Source organism: Anopheles stephensi, chromosome 3 (genome assembly GCF_013141755.1).
Source record: "Anopheles stephensi strain Indian chromosome 3, UCI_ANSTEP_V1.0, whole genome shotgun sequence".
Taxonomy (NCBI): Eukaryota; Metazoa; Arthropoda; class Insecta; order Diptera; family Culicidae; genus Anopheles; species Anopheles stephensi.
The window spans coordinates 51,293,509-51,311,112 of NC_050203.1; the positions used below are offsets into that span (position 1 = coordinate 51,293,509).

Below are 17,604 nucleotides of genomic sequence, written 5' to 3' on the forward strand. Positions count from 1 at the left end.
TTGCCCGTGGTGGGTGAGGTGCATGTTTGCATAATTCGCAGCCGTCGTCTACGACATTATACGAAGACGTGTGGACGAAGAAAGTAAGGAACCAGGAGAAAAAAACTCGCCTTCCAACCCCTATCTCCCTCGAGGGAGAGGGCATAAGAGAGAACGAACGAAGGCCAGCAAGCAATCCGTGTTCGGAATGCTTTCCATTTCAATGAACCTGAACGCGCGCGCCATTGAGTGGTAATGTGAGCTGTAAAATATGGGCCTCAAGAGCCTAGCTCCCCCCAATTCTCCTGTCCAGGTCTGTGCGAGGGGTGGGGGCTCCCGCTCCGCAACAGTGTATTTCAAGATTGCAACGAAATCCAGCGGTGGATGGCGTGATTAACGGGCGACCGACTTCCAAGTGCCCCCGAAAGGTAGACTAAGGTAGACACACGAACAGGGAAGTGTAGCCGTCGGCAAAATTCTTCCATCGGAGTAGCAGTGCCGCGTCTTCGGGTGCGCGCCAGTCCGTACCCGTACGTGTCGCAACGGTTGCTATTGAATTTTGGACCCGGTTCATGGGCAGCCGCCCTGCTACCAGCACCGGCGCCCTCCCTCGGGTTGGTTGCGCCTGCGCGTCTTCCCCAAAACAAACGCGTGGTGTATTATATGGCCGACCTCTTGAACTTCCGTCTGCAGCTAGGTTCTTGTGCCTGAAAGACAACGTCCCCCCCTGGTGGATGATGTTTTGCGCTGGAGAAAAACGGGCGGGGGGGGGGGGTTGTAGTACTTTGTAACCTGCACATGGGTGCGAGGGTGGGCCGTGTACAAATCAAGTTCATTGCCTACGCCGTAGTCGAGCGGTTCCAGCGGAGTCCTTTTCGCCAGTACGCGAATTGGACGCATTCGGACTTGACTCGTTGGTCGTGCGGACTCTTGCCGGCGCATGGTTCGGTTTGGATTTTAGCATTTAGAAAAGGTGGATCATCTGTGTCCTTGAGTGTACAACGTGTTTGCGGAAGAGAAGCAACTTTTGACATACCAGTGAACGAACGCACGTTGGTGACAGTGCAATTGTGTGTACGCAGTTTTAGCATCAGGAAGTATCTTGCCTGCCTGGGCCTGTGCTCTGGATGCTCACAGCTCGCTATCCGTTCCAACGAGTGAAATCTGCGCCCGTATCGTGCTGCAAGTCACGGTAGTTTATAAATATACAGAAAGTTGTTTGTACCCTCATGTGCTCGTGTGCAATCGCTGTGTGTCACCTCATCATGCACTTACTGTTGGACGTTGAAACACCTATTATGAGAGAGGCTCAAGAACCAAAGCGAACGGTGCGAATAGTTACGACACATTGGAACAAATCTATCTGGTGGACGCTTTTATTGTCCAACCAACAATCCCTCTCAGAAGCATTGCGTCTAAATCCCTTGCTGACTCGCTGACTCTGCAGTGCAACAGTCACAATCAACTATCTTTGCGCAATGCCCTTACCTAGACCAAAAATCGAGCACCCGCCATAAATTAAATCGGGTGCCATTAAGGTGGGCATTCGCCAGTATTGCTGTCGATTAAATTCTGCCTCTTTTTTTTTTGGTCCAATGCTACTGCAACTCTGGCCTCCGCAACACCTACCCCCGTGTACATTCTACTCTCGAAAAAGCAACATGCTGCTCTACGGTGGGTTTCTGTGCTATTGTGCTGTGCTGCTGGTGGTTGTTGGTTGTTTACTCCCTTGTCCCCGGTAATGCCCCGTTAGCGGATGGTGATGCGGTGCTTCTCCAGTTGTTTTACGGTGCGCGCACCGACTCGCTCGCTGACAGCTCTATTAGGCGTAGTTTTGGGTGGCGTAACGTCGCGCCGCAACTAGCGCTGCGCGGGGAACACAACACGTGCGCTATTACGGGAGATAATGTTGTTGTTACTTCTTCTTTTTTCCCGTACCAGCAAAAAAATGGACAGAACAATAAATCGTAACATTCATTACTTTCGCCGGTGAAAAGCATCGTTGCTCGGGCTGACAGCGTTATTAGGAGAGAGGGCTAACATTGTTGTGCAAAAGTAGCTGTTCTCCCGCATATATTTTGCTCATTCACCTTCACCGTTTTGAGCAAAAGTCAATCTTTTAGGGGAAAGTAAATCTGGACACACTGTGGAGAGGCTGGATATCTCTATATTTTGGCTGCGATGTGGTTGGGTTTTAATGTGGGTTCTTCTTTGGCGTCCTTTTTTGCGACCTCCGACTGTGTGTCTGGATGTCAGATTTCTAAAACAAGTCATTTTCAGCTGCAGCCAGCCAGATACGCGGCATCGCTCTTATTCTCGCACAGCATGTACTCGATTTGCGATTTGCGTTAAAGCAAACTCCCCACCATTATCGAATGCAGAGTCTGGCTTTTGTTTTATTTTTCCTGTCCTCCTTCCTGCACACCTTCAGACTTTGGTCTAAAGACCGAATTTTCTGTTAAATAGTTCATTAAGGCGTCGTCCCTCGGCATGTCTGAGAATCGCTCAAAAACAGGGGCCCTCGGTTGTAGTTGATTTAAGCAAAATATAATGCACTCCCTGTCAGGAAATCGTCAGACTTTAACTAACGCACTACACACTGTGTTTCGTCTGCGGACAAAAAAGAGAGAAAAAAGAAATATTTCAAACCCCTCCGACCAAAGGGGAGTTTATCAAATTCAACCATTTTCTCATAAATCTCACATTATCAATCAAACCGAGCACAAAACCGCCTCAAATTCCTGTGCACCTTCCTTCGGAGGACGAAATTCTCCTGCTTCTTGTATATCGTCCCTGTGCGTCCCTTCACTATTTTTTCCAATTTTTCTTAAAAACATTTTTCGTCACCTCCCTGTGTGTGTCCCCCTGCGCTGTGGTCTAATGAGTTAATTTTTCGACAAAACAAACTTTAATGGACTGTGGTGCACCACCGCGCAAATGCTATTGCTTTCGGATTTCCGGCAATTCCCTTTCCCTTGCTTTATTTTATTTCCTCCTCGTGCAAAAAAAGCGTTATTTGGCATAAAAAAGTCCCATGTGTCGCAACCTTAAGAACCGAAATGTTCTCCTGCTTCGTTTTTTTTAAAACATCCCCGGGGGGATTTTGTGATGGTTCCCTGTGTTTATGAGACATTTTTGAGCAAATTCTAGTTTTTTGCACACAAAAAAGCGCTCAAAATCGTAACGCACTTTAATTTATCAAGCAGCAAGAAGGAAAATACCCGAAACCGTCCCGACAAAAAGAAAAACCCGTCTGGTTTGTGTATAGTTGGTTTTGATTTATTGGTTCACCGTGACGAATCAATTGTAAGACATTCTGTTTATGTGTGTTTTTTTTTTTTGTCCCGGTTTTCTTTTGTTCGATTGCAAATTTGCAAAACCCGCTTGTTTTTTTTTTCGGCTTCATCCTAATAATGATCACGAAAAATGGGTTTCGTCCTGCGGTGCATGTGAGCATCCTTTCGATTTAACTAACTATTTTTCTCTGCTTTTCATTTTAGTTCGCTGCCTGGGTTGATGCGGTAATCTTTGTCTTCAGTCTGGATAATGAGTCTAGCTTCAATGCGATCTACACCTACTACAACCGGATAGCGCACCACCGTAATACGGCCGAAATTCCATTTATTCTCGTTGGAACGCAAGGTAGGTTAAGGACAGAATCGAGCGCATGTTTCAATATTATCGGAATACCGATAAATTTATAATCTTTTCTATTTTCAGATGGAATTTGCGAACGAGCACCACGAGTAATTGACGATGCACGAGCCCGGAAGTTGGCGCAGGATCTGAAACGGTGCACCTATTACGAAACCTGCGCCACCTATGGACTGAACGTGGAACGAGTATTTCAAGACGGTAGGTGTAATGGGAATGTTAGGCGATAGCGAAGACACAACCCACAAGCGAAAGGACTTTTTTTATTTTAACTTGATATTTTGGAAATTCTCTTTGTAATGTGCTCATTACAAGCTCAACCCAACGCACCTGTACAAATGGATTATATTTTCTTAAATATCCATTGCGAAATCGCTGTAATTTACGAAAAACTACTTCGACGAGTTTTGTCCATCATACAAAAAGGCCTTTTGCGACTGGCCTACCCCTTCCTTGAAAAAGGACCTGTCAAACGCAAGGATAACACAACCGTCACGCCATCTGGTGGTCGGTGGTGAAAACTTTCGCCATCACCAACACATACACGCGCGCGCACAACAAAGCAAGCACGCAATTCGTTCCGCGTATCAACAACAGCTAGGGTAAGCAGCATCAGCAGCAGCGATTTGGTGCACAAAAAGAAACAGCCGAAAGAAGCCTAAAAAGAAGCGTAAACATAAACGCGGCACGAACCGAACGGACCAGCGTGTGCAAGCTTTCGTAAGCCGCGTGAGCTGTTGGAAAAAAGGGTGAGAGATGGAAGCATCCAGTCGGAAAGTGGGAAAGAAATAGGGAGCAACGACGACGTTGCTGAAGGAAGAGCATAAACAAAACAAAAGCCCAAACGCCCTGGCCCTCGTCTAATCGTGAAGCCCAGCCTGGCCGAGGCTGCCGATTATTTTCGTAGAACCCAGCGTTGTGCGTGTGCGTGTCCATCCGAATGGGATGGTTGGTGGTAGTGGTGGTAATGTTTTTTTTTTCCTCTCTTGTATATCAGTTCCCCCTTTCCTCGGGGACATCTTCTCGTCCTGCGAGCTTACCGTGCCCTTATGCTCACCATACGGCGTGTGTATGTTGGTTCCCTTCTTCCATAGGTGCTATGCTTTATGCTGCCTCTTCACGTTCTTGAGCCTCCGTTTTTCCTTCATTCGCGGGACCGGTCCGAACGTCGTCGTGCCTCGGCGTGTGTGCGTCGTGGTGTGCAGTATCATCATCATCTTGCCTCTTCTCATCCCATGCTCACGTTCTTTCTTTCTTGGGCTTTTATTTTTGATGTGTTTCGGAGGTCCATTTTCGTCAGTTTCCTTTTTTGCGCTCTTCGATGCGTTCATTTCGATGAGTTTTTCGGTGAACGAGCAGCATCTCTTCTCGCGACGGACAAGCCTCCGGAGGCAGCAAACAGCCTACTACTACTGTGCCAGAGCTCGCACAGAGCACCAGTGCTTTTGCTGTGTTGTGTGTTGCCTTGGTGAAGCACGCGTGAGCTCGGTGCTGCTAAGCAGGAACAGTGCCAAACAGACTCGTCTAGCCCGCGTGTCCAAAGCTAGGGAAGCGGTTATATTTCGTCCCAGTGGAAGTTAAACGTTACTTGCCGCATTTATGTTCGAAAAAGCGTCCAGTGCAGCATCCGCTAGAAACAGTTCCGACGGTGGAGGAACGGTCGGCGACGATCGGCACCACGTTTCTGGTGCTGGTGCAGCAGCTTTAACACCGAAACCGCAAACAACAGCCACCACCAGCACCGCCATGCCTTTCTACCGAAGATACTGTAATTATTACTTTCTTGCATTACGGCGCAAGCATCCTCGATGAAAACGAGTTAACACACGCTCTGTACAGAGCATAAAAAGCGAGTGCGTGTGTGTGTGTGTGTGTGCTTTCGCAAATGATCGTTCGCAGGAACATCTGCCTTTTGTGACACAATCGCGCAAGGAGGTCTGCATGTTGTAATGTTAATTCCCTATTTTTTTTCTCTCTTTCCCCCCGCTTTCGTTCCATGCCGCACTTATGCAGCCTGTCAGAAGATCGTCCAGCAGCGTCTCTCGACCGGATCAACGATAACGCCAACCAACTCACGGCCCACTACGCCCCAAGGTACGCGGCTTGGTGTGGCCAGCTTTCACCCGTCAGTTCCTAGTCCCACGAATGGGTTCTCCGGTGGTCCGCAGCTAGGCAGCAACTCTTCGCCCAGCCACCAGCCACAACAACATCCCCAGAATCATCAAAACTCCGCCGGCGGCACTATGACGCTGCCCCACCGGCATCACGTCCTGTCCGCCTCGAGCCATCACATTCCGATCAAGATCAGCCAGGAGCTGATCAGTGCGGAGTCACAGCATCACCACCATCACTCCAATGTGGCCGGTGCAAACGGCGGTGGCACGCAGAAGTGGGGCACGATCTCGCACGGAACCTCCCAGCAGGCACTGTTGGCGCTGACGAACGAAAACAACAACATTGCAAAGTTTGTCCCACCGACCCATCCCGTCTCGAGCGGACCAATCGACACGCTGCAACCGCTCGGACTGTCCGCAATGTCGGCGAAGGACAGCAGCAGCAGCGGTGGCGGTAAGGACGGAAAGGATGGCAAAGAGCTACCAACGCCAACGTCAACACCGACCACGTCCCGCAAGAGTCGCCGAAGATCGAATCTCTTCATCCCGTCGTCCTCGAAGAAGGAGCAGCAGCAGCAGGAGAAGATCAAGAACGGCGAGCTCGGGTCCGGACGTGCCATCCCGATCAAGCAAGGCTATCTGTACAAGCGCAGCAGCAAGTCGCTCAACAAGGAGTGGAAGAAAAAGTACGTCACGCTGTGTGACGACGGTCGGCTCACGTACCATCCGTCCCTGCACGACTACATGGAGGATGTGCACGGGAAGGAGGTGTCGCTGCAGTACGTCACGGTGAAAGTGCCGGGCCAGAAGCCCCGCGGCACCAAGTCCATCATCACGAACAGTGCACTAACGGCGGCGGCCGCCGCTGCTGCCCAGGCGTCGTCGTCCACCAACGGTACGAATGGGTCGAATGGCGGGGCTACGGCCAGCTCGAACGGTCTTACCGAAGGCATCGGTGGACTGTCGCTCGCCAAGGATCGCAAATGCACGGAAAAGGTGCTGTTGACGGCGTTCGATACGCTGCGCGAACCGGTCAAATCGAACTCGCAAACCAGCGGCGATGAGGGCATCGTGATCAGTAGCAGCAACTCGCAGGGTTTCCTGGGCTGTGACAGTAGCAGCAACACGACCGGTGCCGGAGGAGGAGGCAGCAAGATCGACGCGCAAACGCCAAACGTGAAGAAACGTCACCGACGCATGAAGAGCAGTGGCGTGGGGAAGAACAGTGAATATGATGGTAAGTGCCGGAATATCTTCAAACATCAGCTCCAGGAGAGGATTCATTGACATTGACATTCATTTTTCGTTCTTCGTTGCTCCACGCTGTACAGATTCCGACGGGTTCGAGTTCTACATCGTATCGCTAGACAACAAGCAGTGGCACTTTGAAGCGTCCAACTCGGAGGAACGCGATGAGTGGGTGTCGGTGATAGAGCAGGAGATCTTCAAGAGTTTGCAGGGCATCGAGTCGTCCAAGTCGAAACCACTGAACCCGAGCGATATCGCGTCGATGCAGTCCATCCGAAGCCGTGTCCCTGGCAACGGTTACTGTGTTGACTGTGATTCACCAAGTAAGTTGCTGCTCTAGGTGTTACTTTGTTTAAAAAGAAGAGAATGCTAACTGAAACTCCCCGCTTGTCTTACAGATCCCGAGTGGGCTAGCTTGAATCTGGGCGTACTGATGTGCATCGAGTGTTCCGGAGTACACCGCAACTTGGGTTCCCACATCAGCAAGGTGCGATCCCTGGGATTGGATGAGTGGCCGTAAGTATTTCCCTGTTTGAAACAGTCCGACCATCTTTCCCGAGTAACAAGATTCTAATGCATGTTCCTTTATTCCCGTGCTGTAGTCCTGGCCATTTGAGTGTGATGCTTGCGATCGGCAACAGCTTAGCGAACTCCGTTTGGGAAGCAAACACGCGTGGTCGCGTGAAACCCACGCCCGCCAGCTCCCGGGAGGAGAAGGAAGCGTGGATCAGGAGCAAGTACGAAGGCAAGGAGTTTCTGCCCCACTTTAACCCTTCCCCTCCGATCGGACAGCAGCTCTGCGAAGCCGTGGTACGGTCGGACATGAAATCCATCATCATCCTGCTGGCGAACGCCTCGAACGAGCATATCAACTCGACCGCTAGCAACCGTGATCTCCGGACGCCATTGCTGTTGGCCTGTGCCATCGGTAATCTCGCCATCTCGCAGCTACTGATATGGGTAAGTAAGGGCCGACTCGGCTAATGTCGCAAAATAAATTCTAAACCTAACCTCCTTTTCCTCCACCTGCTTTCATTCCCAGCATCACGCTAACCTGAAGCACGTGGACAGCGAGGGCCGCTCGTGCTTAACCTTCGCCAAGGCGGCCAACTCACTTGCCGCCGCGAAACAGGCCACCAACTCGCCCCATCACGTGAACGTGGAAACGACGAAAGCCCTGGTCGAGCTGCTGACCAGCCTCGGCTGTACCGATCCGGCACCGTTCTCCGCCAGCGGTACGCTACCCCGCCGGCGGGAAACCATCGATCAGGCAACGTTCGAAAAGTTTTCCTCCAGTGTGATCTGAGCGAGCGGTTAAGAACGTGTATAGCAAGCTTATAGAAAAATTACGAGGAACGCAATCTCTCAAGACGGACGCGTGAGAAGGGAAGAGATTCTCTTGTATGTATAGAACCCCACCCCGTATGTACATTTAGTTCTTAACCTTAAGCAGAATTACCCTCCGCTTATTTGTGTGTGCGTGCGTAAAGGTGGGCGATAAGAAGGCGTTAGGCGGAATAGTGTGATGGTACGTTAGCGCCCAATATCCCTTCTGGCCTGTTGTGATCCGTTTTTAAAGTATCGAGTAGCAGAAGCGTTTTGTGTTGTTTGGTTTCCAAAATTAGAGAAATTGCGCATATAACTATTTGTATTGGTGTACATATAAGTTAGCTTCCTCTTCCTACTGTCTTTCTATCCTAATAGCGTCGTCTCGTTGTTTTGCCAAAGGCACACGGAGCAACAGACGGTGATCGATATTATCCTTTTCTCTCGCCACTGTCGTCTATTCGTACGTGTAAATGTGTTACAAGAAAAGTGGATGATCCTACCCTTTTGAATAGGTTAGACAGGATGGTGTTAGTTTTTAGCTTTAAATTGGTCTTTTTTCTTTCCCGAGCAAAGAGAGAAAAGAATCACCACCTGCCTCCTCCTCCCTGGTTTTTAAGTTTTAATAATGGTTGTTTTCGCGTGATAAGAATTAGAGGTTTATTTTAGTTGGCTAAATTACACTAAAGCTCCGGAGTGCGTGAAGGTGGCTCTCCAGCAGCAGCAGCAGCAGCACGGAGCGTAAAATTCTATTCTGATGAGGCATAATTCTAGGACCAAGGATTCTAGAGGAAACTGAGTTTTTTTAAACCTTTATCCCCTTCATTTGAGGAGAAGGTGGTTGAGGCGCTTGTGTCGTACGCAAAACTATTTATTCAAGCATTGCCTTCAACGTTCTTGTTTTATTTATCCAGTTCCTGTTTCGTTTCCTACCTGTTTGGCAAAAGGAGAAGGACACACACACACAGAGGGTAGTTCCTACACTATACGGTTTAGTTACACCTCTTTTGTTAGTAGCATTGTAGCAATTGTTGGAAGGAAAAAAAACAAACAGATCGGTTTAGCGTCATACAAGATAAAGCAAGCATTATAGTATAAGCACCCGGAAACAGTAGTCTCGACACGCCAACAAAACAAACACAAGAAAATCTATACATGCCAAAATGGTTACGATTTACTAACGAATGAAAGAGAGAAAGATAGAGAGAGAGAGAAGTAGTATTTTCCCATCCGCAGTGCCGATTTTGAATGCAATATTCGCTCTTGCTCTGTCCCCCCTGGTAGTATAGGACGCAATGTTAAAGACGACATAGCTACACATAATCGAACACACAGAGACAGGCAGATAGCAGCACCACCACCACCTCTCCATTAGCAGCTGTGTTGTGCACCCCACAAAAGGTAGACGAGAATGTACAAGTTTTCTGTGTCTTGTGTCAGTGTGAAGAAAGTGTAACATGGTAGAGCAACAAGAGAAACAAAACCCGTGGAGAGTTATGCATATGAAACATGAAAACGTTCGGAGTTTATTATAATAGAAGTAGTAGCAATACACACCACAGCAATTAACAGAAACAGACAAATACAACAAAGCAAAACAAACAAGAAGTAAGGAGGAGGTAAAAGCCCAACTCACTCTCTCTCGCTCTCTCTCCCTGTAGACACACGTTAAAGTATCGACAGTTTATAATAGTGAACACCTGTGCTAGTAGGTAGTAGTATAGCGAGAGCGTTTTTTCACAACCATTTAACCGGTTTTTTCGTAGTGGTGGTGCGCGTGCAGCCCGCTACGCATCCCCACAGCAAAAGCTATTATAGACTAGTATAGAGACGAGAGCTAATAAGAGCATATGTTGAAAACTTATTACACTAAAACCAAACCCTGCACGTTACAAAATTTAAAAACACTACAAAGGACATAAGGAAAGTGGAAAACTTTATCAGTAGCTGTGTGAATGCGTTGAGGCGGAAGTGAGCTAAGCAAAACAGGAAGAGACAGCAGCAAGTAGAAGGGAAAAATGCTAGTACCTCGTAGTAAGCACCAGACCTCCTTTCTCCCATACACACAAACCAACATACAAGCAGAAGAAGTATCGCGCCGGTACAGTGCAGGCTCTGTGAATTACGCAAAGGGACGATAGGAGGATTCTTCGAACTACAAATTTGAGACAGAGAAAATTGAACGGAACTGTGCTTGTACAACAACACGGCAGACTGCGTCGTGGACAGATGGAAATATACGATACGATGATACGATGAAAATTAGCTAAACGATTTGTTTTTTTTTTTCGCGTGTTTTTTTGTTGGGTAAAAGACTCGAGAAAGCCCTCACCCCCCCCCCCCCCCCCCCCCCGGACAAAATTTGTTCGTCACTATACGTGTTACGCCTGAATGTATGCAATCCTCAGTACACGTTGCGAAAGCTTCACAGTGTGCTTTCAGTGTGGTCAAAACTGGTTGAATAAAGTCGAATGAAATATTGTTTATTATTCGATTAAATCCCCCTCCCTCTATCCTGACCAATTATATTGGCTTACAGGAGCTACGTAATAATTTTTGGTCACGCTAGAAGGGACGAATCAAGCCTGATACAACACACACGGTGTTCCCAGACTGTAACGGAACATTGGTTCGATGGATATTTGTTAACGGGCATAGATATTCAGAAAAGGAGGAGAAATAAGAATAATAACATTCCAAATCACTTCTTACAATATATATTATTATGCTCTACTCGCTGTCCAGTAACGGTAATAGGGAACAATACACAATGTTTTTATCAAACGAGTTATGACCATACAAAAATTCCACTGTGCAATAAAAATGACAGGCCACAGTACTGCACACAAAAGATTCTATGGGGGGGAGGGGGAGCCTTCTCGAGTCTTTTGTTCTGGTTTATTATATTATTTTAGTCGTTGATTTAGCTTACTTATCTGTTTGCAGAAGGCGCTCGGAGGATCTGGTCGGTCTCTCTAGCCCCACGTCTGGGTCGCCCTAGCTGTACATTATCCCTGCGTTATGCAGTGTTTGTTAGCAGTTCTAGCAGCGTTTCTGATTTTCACCTCGTAAATCCCTCTAATCCAAGGTGTTATATCGTTTACTGGATCCTTTGGTGAACTACCGTAACGTAAAAGTGTCCCGGTCTTTGCAATTTCTAGCTCCGGGTCTTCCTAAAAAAAAGCCTTCGGTAGTTGAAAATAGCTTCCCGTCTATCTTCTTATTAGTTATTGCTATTTGGGATATAAAAAGAGCTCCTTCATAGGAGTTTTCGTTATCCTAAATGGCTTTAAATTCAACGAAACGATCGTATGACTATTTTTTATCTTATAATTTTGCCAGATTTTCTTCATAATAAAGATCTTCCCAGGTTAATTTTCCATTTTTGAAATATCTCCAAATAATTAGTAGCCTTTTATGACAAAATCCCCAACCGAATTTCCAAAACACCTCCCAAAACTGCATCTTTGTGCTGCAATTTATTTTTCCTTCGCTCCGAGCCCGGTTTCGCAGTTCGAAACGCGTAATCCCGTTTCGGTCCGGTTTTGTCAGAAAATCGGCGCTGAGCAACAGGAGAGCATCCAAATGTGGAGGTAACAGCGCCTGTGCCTGAGGTAGTGTGCGATCTCTTTCTGTCACGGGCGCTCTCGCTCTCTCTTTCTCTCTCTCGTGTGCCTTCGTCGCACGAGCGTCGTTCGAATCCGAATGCTCAAACGAAGCGATTCTCCGTGGGCGATACCAAGAGAGCATCTAAATTTGTAGGTAGCAGCGCCTGTGCTGATTCTATCCTGGTGCTTGGCTCTTTTCTTTCTCACAAGCGTAGAATAGGAATGTCTCTCTCTCACTCCCGCATAATCAGTAACGAGCGCAAATGACCAACACAGTGAGTCTAAAAGCGATTTATTTTTGCTCTCATCGGGAGAACAGGAGATCATGGGACACTATGGGATCTGGCAAAGTTATGTTACGATCTATAATATTAAAAACATCAATTTAACTCGTTTTTGTAACAAAACGGAGGCAAACTAGAAGTCACGTTTTCTTCCTATCAATTTCAAGCCTCGGATCATTTCATCGCTAATCAAGAATATTACAACACAAACAACTTGTTGGCAATTTATCATGCGGCTCCCTCATCAACAAACCTCGTGTTATCATTTCGCAAACAAGCGGTCATAATTGTCCTTCCGGTCCCTTCTCAGCGCTTGATGATGGCATGCTTAGATTATTTCAATAACAACACAACGTCACTACTGTTCTATCCCGCTCTATCTCTCTCTCTCTCTCTAGCTAACCCGATCATGGGTGACTTTGATTATGCACATCTCCTGATGCAAAACTTTAGAACCTCTACGCACTACGCTGTGACGGAGATGACTTGCAGTACAATGGGGTGTTCGCTGTCCGATTGTCTATGGCGCTATCTCACAGCTGATAAGCCAATTTCCGACCGCCAGATCTCACCCGATGTCTGTCTGTTAGTCGTGGTGTGACTGTTGCGCTTATACGCTCGGGGCTATATGGTTCCGTTCCGCACAATCTTTCGATCAGTCAATCTGCTACCGGTGCTGTGTGTGTAAGGCTTCCAGTTTCAGCTCCAGCTCCACGCTGCAATATAGAAAGATGACACAAAGTGTTTACGATGCCGAACGGAAGCTTTGGTACGGTGAACGGTTACCTTCGGTGTGGAATCCAGCCGCCGGCATTGGCCGCATCGTGCTCGATTCGATGTCCCGCTGCCCGGAGCGGGTGATACAGATAAATGCGGACACTGGCCGGCGGACGACGTGCGCCGAAATGAAGCTACGCATTGTACGCGTCGCGCTGAACCTTCGTCGCCTTGGTTACAAGCGTGGTGACTTTGTTAGTCTCGCCTGTGCAAATGGAGAGAATGTGGTGCCGGTGCTGATCGGTTGTTGGGTGTTGGGGTTGGCCGTGAATCCACTGGCACCGGTGTTCGGGCGGGAAGATTTCGAACACATGATGAAACAAACGCAATCGTCGCTCGTGTTCTGTGATCCGGCCAATTACGCGGTGGTGGCCGAAGCGGCACACAATGTAATCCGCGCGAAGGTACAGCTGTTTGTGATGGGTGAGGCCACGGTGGGGGGAAGTTCGGTCGATGAGCTGCTGGAACCGATCGACGGTGAGAACAGCTTCCGGGCGGAATATCTCGGCGATGCTACCAAACTGCTCGCGATGGTTCTGTGCTCCTCCGGAACTACTGGACTGCCGAAGGGTGTCTGTCTGTCCCACGCTCACTTCATCGACGGAACGGTCTTTTCCACGTAAGCAGTTGAATTTCCGCCATCGAAAAAAAAATTGGGAACTCGCTTAAACTTCCGCCCTTTGCAGAGAAATCTCCGACGGGCCCATCTTTAACTTCAGCTCACTGTTCTGGGCCACCGGGATCTTTGCGGTGATGACCTCGCTGCTGCACAGTCGACCACGCGTCCTCACCAGCAAACCGTACCAGCCGGACCTTCTGCTCGATCTGATCGAAAAGTATCGCATCGAGAATCTGTTTACACCGCCGTCGTACGTGTCCGGCCTGTTGGCTCATCCACGCCATGCCACGGCGGATCTAAGCAGCGTTCGGCAGTGGCAGCTCGGCGGTTCCATGGTGCCGCCGGAACTGATTCTACGGCTTCAGAAGCTGCTCCCAAACGGGCACTTGCGATCCATCTATGGAAGTTCCGAGATAGGGTTCATCACCCGGAACGACGTCACGGTGAAGCCCGGTTCGGTTGGCCCGCTTACAACGAACGTCGAGTGCCGGGTGGTGGATGAGGATGGTCAAGTGGTTGGGCCGGGCGTTTCCGGTGAGCTGCTACTACGCTATCGGTACATGTTTCTGGTAAGACACGAGCCAGCAATCTCGCTAAAAGAAAGAGACGCAATTAGTGCAACGTGTTCCTCTTCCCTCCCCCACCCTACAGGGTTACCTTTACAACGAGGAATCGACGAAGAATGCGCTTACCGAGGATGGGTTCTTCCGGAGCGGTGACATCGGGTACATGGAAGCCGACGGCAGCCTGTACGTGATCGATCGCATCAAGGACATCATCAAGTACAACAACTTCCAGGTGTCGCCGTCCGATCTGGAAAGCGTCATCCAGAAGATCGACGGCGTGAAGCAGGTGTGCGTGATCGGGATCCCATCGCCGGACGGATCGACCGATCTGCCGCTGGCTGTGGTGGAGCGGAAGCCGGGCAGTGCGCTGCAGGCGGAAGACATTGTGCGGCACGTGGACGGACAGGTGACGGACTTCAAGCGGTTGCGTGGCGGTGTGCGGTTCGTCGACGGGTTCCCGATGACGCCGTCCGGCAAGATCGTGCGGCGTGTGGTGAAGCAGATGATCAACAACGAGGCTGCCTCCTAGAGAGGAGATAGGGAGGGGCAACTTTAATGTTAGAGACCGTGACAATGACGGGGAGTGATTACTGATATATTTAAATACGTAACGACGAGATTAATAACCAGGTTAAAGCATTATGAATAAAACTCTACAAATATTGTAAGAACAGCGTTCATAATCATCCATAATCAGCACAAGCTTAATCTAATAAATAAAATATTGATCATTAATATTTCGTAACAATCGCATCATTAAAATATATATAAGATATCGACTCTGATAACGATTATTGATGAAATAAATAATTAGATTTTGATCAGGCAATGAAACTTATTGAAAACACCACTCAGATTGTGTCTGCCCTTACAAGGGATACGATCATCAAGCTCAGAACGACACGTCAGGGACGAAGTCGACTCCGACAATTTCACGCTCCAGTACAGCCACTTCGCCTCATCATCGTGGGTTGAATTAGCTCTACTGTTGATTCAGTAGAAATGAAAACTTGCCTATAGAAATGATCCTATGAAGCACAGTCTTACCCTACCAACGACCCGACCACAAGCCCCCGTTCAACGCACGCATGTTCCTCTAGCGATGCGCATTTACCCACCGTTTCACGCTACAAACATCACCCAACGCGTACTCTCAAGCTACGACCATTTATCTCCCTTCAAAAGGCACACCAACATAGCGCGGCACTTCATAGCGAATCGATTTGCAAACAGTTCGATCAATATGGAACCGTACAATGGGAAGGTTTTTCATCAGTACGCCTTTTACTAGAATTCAGTACAATGGCTTTTGTTCGCGCATTTCCGAGAACACGTTTTTATTGTTGTAAACAATACCGAGAATCCCCACGTGGTTGCACTGTCAAATGCGCGCTCGTGCGGCTGAACACTACAAATGTCGCTTTCGTTCAGTTGCGGAAACGCGCGTGTAAGTGTTCTGCACAGTGGGCAAGGTGAATCGTTTTTAGGGTTGTAATTAAATAAATAGGTTTTAAATAGGAGCATTTTACGTACATTTTTCTGTAGTAAATGTGCTTGGTTGTGCAGCGATCTCTTTATAGAGTTTGATTGGTTATGAGCCTATCTGGATGGAAATTATTGTTCCAATTTTTCGTGAGGATAGTCAGTAACCATGTTAATGAATGCAGTTCTTATAGTTCCTTAAAAAAACAATAAAGAATGATTCTATAAAATAAAATTGTGCCAAATTTATTCTGAGGGAGGCCAATCATTCTGGGGATTGTGTTTTACAGCAAAATTTGAAAACTATTAAAATGAGCCATTTTTTTAAGTCTTCTAATTTTACTTGTAATACTCGATTTTATCCGTACAAGAGACGACATAGTGCTCAAATACCGAAAGCCTGTATGAATAAACGTTTCAAACAAGAAATTATCCATAGCTGGATATTCAGTCCTGCTTATGAGGAGATGGCCGGGATGAGTTTGATGACTTAATCCGATTCCGCTACGGACAGGTACTGCTTAAAAATTATACTACATTCTATTCAACTAACTAATATATTAGCTTCCAACATTAATAAAACATTACTGAAAATATCTTAATAACCACGCCATTTCACAAAGGTTGCGATCATGTCACATGGCATTTATTGATCATTATTGAGGAATTGGCGATCAAATGTTCTTCCGCCAAGGATAAATTGAAAATGATCCAAAGGTTAAGATTTTACCAGAAAAATGTAAAGGCCACTCCTGAGGCGAATTAGGAGCCTGGAAAGATATTTTATATAACCCCGCTAACCTTCTCATTCTGAATAATTACCTGTCTTTCAAACAGCTTCAATTGATGATTTTATAGTGCATGTTCATTTTATCCATGAACTATTACGATGCCAAACAAGACTGCCGAATTCCGGCTTTTCTCACCAACTATTGTTGTATACCATTATTAGGTGGCCATAACCAGACAAAAAAAATGATTCACAATGCAATTTCAGTTCAGAAAATCTCCAACTTCTTCGCTTGTTAGTTGAGCTGTTAGTTGAACAAATTGACCATAGCTGCTGCAAATGAGCTGATAATGGCTGGAGTACAATTTTTTATCGGTTCAAAACAAGTTGGGCCCCGATGATCGGGACATTGGATCACCGTAACCACGAAACAAAACTCGTCTCGATATGCTGCGTGATTAGTGAAGGACTGACTGATTTGCTAGCAACAAGTCCAAGATATGTTTGTGCGGTAGATCGGTGCTGAGAAATGTTCTCTTTGGCCAATTTGTCTGGTGCGACCACCTGCTTTGCATAATGTACATTTAATCGTGCAATTATCAACCTGCACAGCGATCAACCTAACCCAATTCGTCAACGCGCCTGCCTTATCGACCACTACCCTACCATAGAAGTTTAAGACATAAAGTTTGTCACCCTACAGAAGCGATGCGATGCTTAACAGACGCTTTACATCACCCCAGCGGCGGGATAGCCAGAACACCGGCGAACGTGCGATTGCCCGGTGAAAGTTGATCATTTAAAACCCAACCCCAAAACCGTTCAACTTTTATGACACTGCTCGCAGGGGTGTATATTTTGTCAACCAACGCAAGTAAAAACCAAACAAAAAAACAACAACAACAACTCTCCAACTGAAACCTAAAAAATGAGATCAATTATCCCTGGCCTACCACCGTAAAAAGGAGGGCGGCGATCGGGCGTTGGGTTTATAGTAGTTCTTTTTTTTTCGGGTGTTTTTTATTCTCACCGACTGGTAGGGTTTGATTTTTTTTCCTGGTAAGTAACGTCGCCTCCTTTCCAATGTGATAAGCAAATGAGTGTACAGTTGGACGGGAGTACAAAAAATCCTTCCAGTTCCTGGACTCAAGTGGGAAGATTTAATATACACAATAAAAAACAAAACCGAGCATGTACTGAAACCAGTTTTGCGTTGC

The 17,604-nt window shown here is 47.3% G+C and overlaps 2 protein-coding genes and 1 non-coding gene across 8 annotated transcripts in view; 2 read left to right on the top strand and 1 right to left on the bottom strand.

The window, feature by feature from the left end:
- Nucleotides 1-10,586, top strand: part of LOC118514522 (centaurin-gamma-1A) — a 160,472-nt gene extending 149,886 nt beyond the window's left edge. For 5 of the 6 annotated variants that reach the window (XM_036061494.1, XM_036061492.1, XM_036061493.1 and 2 more), the window contains 7 exons: nt 3,480-3,621; nt 3,700-3,834; nt 5,647-6,984; nt 7,079-7,318; nt 7,394-7,511; nt 7,598-7,955; nt 8,038-10,586. In XM_036061494.1, coding sequence (XP_035917387.1) covers nt 3,480-3,621; nt 3,700-3,834; nt 5,647-6,984; nt 7,079-7,318; nt 7,394-7,511; nt 7,598-7,955; nt 8,038-8,301 — 2,595 coding nt within the window. In that variant the 3' untranslated portion in view covers nt 8,302-10,586. Of the gene's footprint in view, nt 1-3,479; nt 3,622-3,699; nt 3,835-4,413; nt 5,402-5,646; nt 6,985-7,078; nt 7,319-7,393; nt 7,512-7,597; nt 7,956-8,037 lie in introns of those variants that run through there. The other variant, XM_036061497.1, reaches the window with a different exon arrangement.
- Nucleotides 10,587-12,435: 1,849 nt separating this feature from the next.
- Nucleotides 12,436-14,910, top strand: LOC118514549 (4-coumarate--CoA ligase 1-like). Its single transcript, XM_036061540.1, has 3 exons — nt 12,436-13,609; nt 13,677-14,178; nt 14,261-14,910. Exons 1-3 carry the CDS (start codon nt 12,945-12,947, stop codon nt 14,702-14,704), a joined length of 1,611 nt encoding a protein of 536 aa, XP_035917433.1. The 5' UTR covers nt 12,436-12,944; the 3' UTR covers nt 14,705-14,910.
- A 111-nt stretch (nt 14,911-15,021) lies between these two features.
- LOC118514928 lies at nt 15,022-15,220 on the bottom strand. The gene has a single exon (XR_004906903.1). It is a non-coding gene; the product is annotated as a small nucleolar RNA U3 (small nucleolar RNA).
- Nucleotides 15,221-17,604: the final 2,384 nt, after the last annotated feature.